Here is a 6,000-nt window from a genome sequence, read left to right as displayed (position 1 = left end):
AAAGAGAAAAATGGTGAAAAAATAAGACAGTCTGATTATTCTAGAAGATATATATGGTGTGAGGAGAGAAAGTGGCCAAAGATAGATTGACTACTAAGGACACTAGGATTTAAGGGTATGCAAAAAAAGGGACAAGGGAAAAATGTCCGTTTCCCACTCAAATTGCTTTGCTCTGGATCTGTAGTTTGCATTATATTCTATTTCTGCTTCCACTAACTCTTAGTCCTGATTCAACCTGACCTTTTCCTGAGTCCTCTCAGCACAGTGGAGAGCAGTCAGTCTCAAACTGTTCCTCAGTAGCTTTATTTTACTGAGGATAAACTGTATTCCATGCCAGTTTTTCAATTTACAGAATTATTCTGGTTCCAATAAACACAAAACTTTAAAAAACAAAATCTTTACTTTCTTTAGCTGAATTTTGCTACCTGCCTAGAAACATAGAGCTCAATGCCCAGAAAATGTCACAGATCAATAAATCAGAATTACTATAGGTAGGGACCTAAGATCATTATTTTTTAATGCTCTCTGGGTGATTATTATGTGTAACCAGAACTAAGAATAACTATCTCAGGACCACAGGTTCAACAAAAAATTAGGACAAATTCCAGATGCCTAATGAAAATTCACATTTGTGTAGCAACTGTATATTTGGAAAATATTTGCATGTATATTATTAAATTTTATATATATGCTTTTAAACTTTGGGAATTGACACTATAACGCTATCTATTTCTCAAATGTGGAAATTTATTTGTCACTCAGGAGTTGGTAGGGCTTTAACTACCAGCCCACAGTACCTGGATTTGAGATAAGGTAGCCACACCTTTTCATTATAATGGGTAATATTTTGGGATTGCCTAGATGACAAGGGAGATTCTCTTTCTAGAGCAAAATTCAACTCCCACCCCATCGTCAAAACACACTTGTAGTTACCTCTAAGGTATTTGAGGAGCATGAGGGTGGTAAAAGCTCCAGGGTAGCCACTTTCTTCTCACCTTCGTGTTCTCCAACCCTTGGCAGAATTGTCTGAATCCTAGAAACGATTAGAAGGAGCAAGGAGACAAACAAGCAGGGAAGAGTTCAAGATCACTCACTCAGAAACAGATGCTGGTACCTAGCCCCACCAGAAGACTCATATATAGTGTTTCATAGGCTCTTCTCTCTTATCTCCACAGAGCTCCCAAACAAAGGGGAATGGCTCCAGAAAATCACTCCACAGTGACAGAGTTCATTCTCGGGGGATTAATCGGCCAGAGCTCCAGCTCCCCCTCTTCCTTCTCTTTCTTGGGATCTACTCAGTCACCACGATAGGGAACCTGGGCATGTTTACACTGATTTGTCTGAATGCTCAGCTTCACACCCCCATGTACTATTTCGTCAGCAATCTGTCACTCGTGGATCTCTGCTACTCCTCTGTCATTACTCCTAAAATGCTGGTGAACTTTGTGTCAGAGAAGAACGTCATCTCCTATGCGGGGTGCATGTCACAGCTTTACTTCTTCCTTGTGTTTGTCATTGCTGAGGGGTATATGCTGTCAGCAATGGCCTATGACTGCTATGTCGCCATCTGCAGCCCTTTGCTTTACAACATCATCATGTCTCATCAAATCTGCTCCTTGCTGGTGGCTGTGGTCTATGCTATGGGGATCATTGGCTCAGCAATAGAGACTGGCCTCATGTTTAAACTGTCATATTGTGAGAAACTCATCAGTCATTACTTCTGTGACATTGTCCCACTCATGAAGCTCTCCTGCTTTAGCATATATGATATTGAGATGACAACTTTCTTTTTGGGTGGATTTAACATCATAGCCACCAGCTTAACAATCTTTGTTTCCTATGCCTTCATCCTCTCCAGCATCCTCCACATCAGTACCACAGAGGGAAGGTCCAAAGCCTTCAGCACCTGCAGCTCCCACCTTGCAGCTGTGGCATTATTTTATGGATCTGCTTCATTCATGTACTTAAAACCCTCCACAGCCAGTTCCCTGGCCCAGGAGAATGTGGCCTCCGTGTTCTACACCACAGTGATCCCTATGCTGAACCCCCTAATCTACAGCTTGAGGAGTAAGGAGGTAAAGGCTGCTTTGCAGAAAACACTGAGGAGAAAACTATTAGGATGCAAACGTCATTAGTCTTTCTCAGGTTGAAAACTGGAATAGAATATAGGGGAGAAGCCCTCTAAAAATTTACATTCACAGGAATGGAAAACAACCACTTCTCAACATGACTGTTTGAGTGCATTTACTCATTTTTCCTCTTCCCTTTCTCCCTCTCACATCTCTCATGCCTTACTCTGCTTAAATCTTTGCTGGTTTCAAGCTCATGTTTTCTTCCGTTTGGGATCACTTTTTTGTTTTTTGCTTTTTTTTATCCTTGGCCCTCTGGTAACCATGTATCTATCTTGATTTTAATATAACATAAATTTAGAACTCTGAGCAATGAGTTTAAAGAGCTGTTGATTGACTTTTCATCTTTTATAGAAAAAATATTACCCAAACTAATAGTAATTTGTACTGTGGAGTACACAAACAAATGAAGATGAATCTGAAAGTCACCAAAGTAGTAGCAAATAGTTTCTATCTCACCCAGATTTCGCCCTCTATTCTCTCTCTCATTATACTGTTACTATCTACTTATCCCTGCCGATATTATCTGAATGGTTCCTTCTTAATTACTGCCATCATCATCATCATCATATCATCATCATCATCACATCTACCATTTACGAATGCTAGGCAATCTAAGTGTTTTCCTTAATTATCTCATTTTCTCAGATGAGGAGACTTTGGTTTAGAGAGGTTAAGTAACTTTTCTCTGGATCACAAAGCTGGTAAACAATTAAAACTGAGATTCAAACCCACAACTCATTATCTTTTGGCTGACAGTCCCTTTATGAAGCGTATTGAGCTTAGCATTATTATAATCTTCCAATTTCAAGTGTTTCCTGAAAATAAGTTCCTCTCCTTCCACTGTCTTCCCACAGCTCCCAGATAGCCAAGGAAATTAAACACTTCTATAGTCTTTTCTCTCCCCTAAATAACTGACATTTTGCATCGCCTGCCAACCAAACTCAGTCAATGCAATTGGCATGGGACAAAAATCTCTTCTGCCATTTGATTGAAACAATATCAGGGATTCAAGTTAAAGAATGCAAGTGCAAAAGATTTGTGGACATTGTTTTAATTTTCATTTATAATTATTTTAGGAATAACAATGTATCCATCTTTTGTCATTTTTATTTATTTTAGGTACAGTACTTCATCCATCATTCGGATATGCAAAAGTAAATAATTCTAAGTTTCTCAAGCAAAAAGGGATTTAATACAGGAAACTAAATGCTCACAGTATTTTTTTTTTCTGGTTTTTATAGACTTTATCTCTTAGAGTAGTTATGTGCACAGCAAAACTGAGCAGATGGTACAGAGATTTCCCATATACTCTCTGCCCCCCAAACATGCCTAGCCGCCTCCATTAACAACATCCCCCATGAAAGTGGTCCATTTGTTACAATTGATAAACCTACATTGACAGAACCTTATCACCAAAGTCCATAGGTTACATTTGGGTTCACTCTTGGTGTTGTCATTTTATGGGTTTGGACAAATGTATAATGACATGTATCCATTCTATATATGACCATCACAGTGTCACACAGAGCAGTTTCATTGCTCTAAAAATCCTCTGTGCTCCACCTGTACATCACCCTCTCCCCCAGAACCCCTGGCAACCATTGACCTCTACTGTCACCATAGTTTTTCCTTTTCCAGATTGTCATGGAGCTGGCTTCTTTTACTTAGTAATATACATTTAAGGTTCCTCCACGTCTTTTTATGGCTTGATAGCTCATTTTCTTTTAGCGCTGAATAATATTTCCAAGTCTGGATGTACCAAAGTTATCCATTCACCAACTGAAGGATATCTTGGTTGCTTCCACATTTGGGCAATTATGAATACAGCTGCCCTAAACATTCATGTGCAGGTTTTTGTGTGGGCATAGGTTTCAGCTCCTTTGGGTAAATACCAAGGAGCACAATTGCTGGATTGTATGGTTTAGTTTTGTAAGAAATTGCCAAACTGTCTTCCAAAATGGCTGTACCATTTTCCATTCTCATGAGCTTTGAATAAAGCTCTGTATTGTTCTGTATCCTCGCCAGCATATGGTGTTGTCAGTGTTCTGGATTTTGGTCATTCTAATAGGTGTGTAGTGGTAGCTCATTGTTTTCTAATTTGCATTTCCCTGATGACAAATGAATGTGGGCCATCTTTTCATATGCTTATTTGCCATCTGTGTATTTTCTTTTGTGAGGTGCCTGTTAAGGTCTTTGGTGGAATTTTTAATCAGATTGTTCCCTTTTTTGTCTTTTTTATTGAAATATATTTTTCATATAACATTGTCTAAATTTAGCTGTGTAAAATGTTAATTTGATATATTTATATATCTTAATATGATTGCCATTGCAGTGATAATTAGCAGTTCTATCATGTTATGTAATTATTGTTTCTTTTAGTGGGTGAAATAATTGAGTTCTAGTCCCTCAGTAAGTTTGATGATTATGAAACCATATTGTTGTCTATATTCACTATACTGTGCATCAGATCTCTAGGACTTATTTGCTACTCATTGCAAGTTTGTATTCTTGAAGAACATCTGTCTTAGCTCCACACACGCCCCTCCTCTAGCAACCACCATTTTAATCTGTTTTTACCAGTTTGGCTTAGTTAGATTCCACCTATAAGTGATGTCATACCATATTTGTCTTTCTTTGTCTGACTTATCTTACTTAGCATAATGTCCTCAAGGGTCCAGCCAGAGTTTTTATATTTTAAATAACAGTTCTTCACCAGATATGTCTTTTGCAAATATTTTCTTGTAAACTGTGGCCTGTCTTTTCCTTCTCTTGACAGTGTCTTTCCACAGAGTAGAAATTTTTAATTTTGATGAAGTCCAGCTTATCAATTCTTTCTTTCATGAATTGTACTTTTAGTGTTGTCCCTAAAAAGTCATTGCTACACTCAAGGTCATCTAGATTTTTACCTATGTTATCTTCTAGGAGTTTTATAGTTTTGCATTTTGCATTTAGGTCTGTTATCCATTTTGACTTAATTTTTGTGAGCAGTGTAATCTCTGTGTCTAATTCATTTTTTTGCGTGTTGGTGTCTAGTGCCATTTTTTGATAAGACTATCTTTTCTCAATTATTTTTTATCACTTTGTCAAAGACCAGTTGACTATATTTATGTGGCTCTATTTCTGGAATCTCTGTTCTCTCCCATTGATCTATTTGTCCGTTCTTTCACCAATACGATACTGTCTCGATTACTGTAGCTTCGTAGTAAGTCAAGATATCGGGTAGTGTCGGTTCTCAACTTTCAGTTCAGTTCTATTTCTTCAATATGTGTTGGCTATTCTGAGTCTTTTGCCTCTCCATATAAACTTTAGAATCAGTTTGTCGATATCCACAAAATATCCAGCAGGCATTTTGATTAGAATTGCATTGAATCTATAGATCAAGTTCAGAAGAACAGACTTCTTGACAATATTGAGTTTTCCTGTCCGCCAACATGGAATATCTTTCATTTATTTAGTTGTTCTATGATTTATTTCATCAGAGTTTTGTTGTTTTCTTCCTATACTAGATCTTGTATATATTTTGTTAGATTTATACTTAAGTATTTCATTTTTGGGGCTGCTAATGTAAGTGGGATTGTGTTTTTAATTTCAAATTCTGCTTGGTCTTTGCTGGTATATACAAAAGCGATTGACTTTTTTCTATGTTAACCTTTAATCCTTCAACCTTGCTATAATCACTTATTACCTCCAGATTTTTTTTTGTTTATGTTTCAGATTTCTGCATAGACAATTCTATCTGTGAATAAAAACATTTTTATTTCTTCCTTCCCAATCTGTGGAACTTTTATTTCCTTTTCTTGTCTTGCTGCATTAGCTAGGATTACCAGTGCCATATTAAAACAGTCACGAGAGGGACATCCTTCCCTCG

The 6,000-nt window shown here is 37.4% G+C and overlaps 1 protein-coding gene across 1 annotated transcript; it reads left to right on the top strand.

Moving 5' to 3' along the window:
- The first annotated feature begins 1,191 nt into the window (after window positions 1–1,191).
- Window positions 1,192–2,295, top strand: LOC131408308 (olfactory receptor 8A1-like). The gene is given in 2 exon segments (XM_058544928.1): window positions 1,192–1,243; window positions 1,246–2,295. Coding segments are annotated over 2 exon segments (939 nt in total). The 5' UTR covers window positions 1,192–1,194; the 3' UTR covers window positions 2,136–2,295.
- The last annotated feature ends 3,705 nt before the right edge of the window (window positions 2,296–6,000 follow it).

The sequence above is a fragment of the Diceros bicornis genome, chromosome 7, assembly GCF_020826845.1.
Source record: "Diceros bicornis minor isolate mBicDic1 chromosome 7, mDicBic1.mat.cur, whole genome shotgun sequence".
In the NCBI taxonomy this organism is placed as follows: domain Eukaryota; kingdom Metazoa; phylum Chordata; class Mammalia; order Perissodactyla; family Rhinocerotidae; genus Diceros; species Diceros bicornis.
This window is presented reverse-complemented; position numbering and strand designations above follow the sequence as displayed.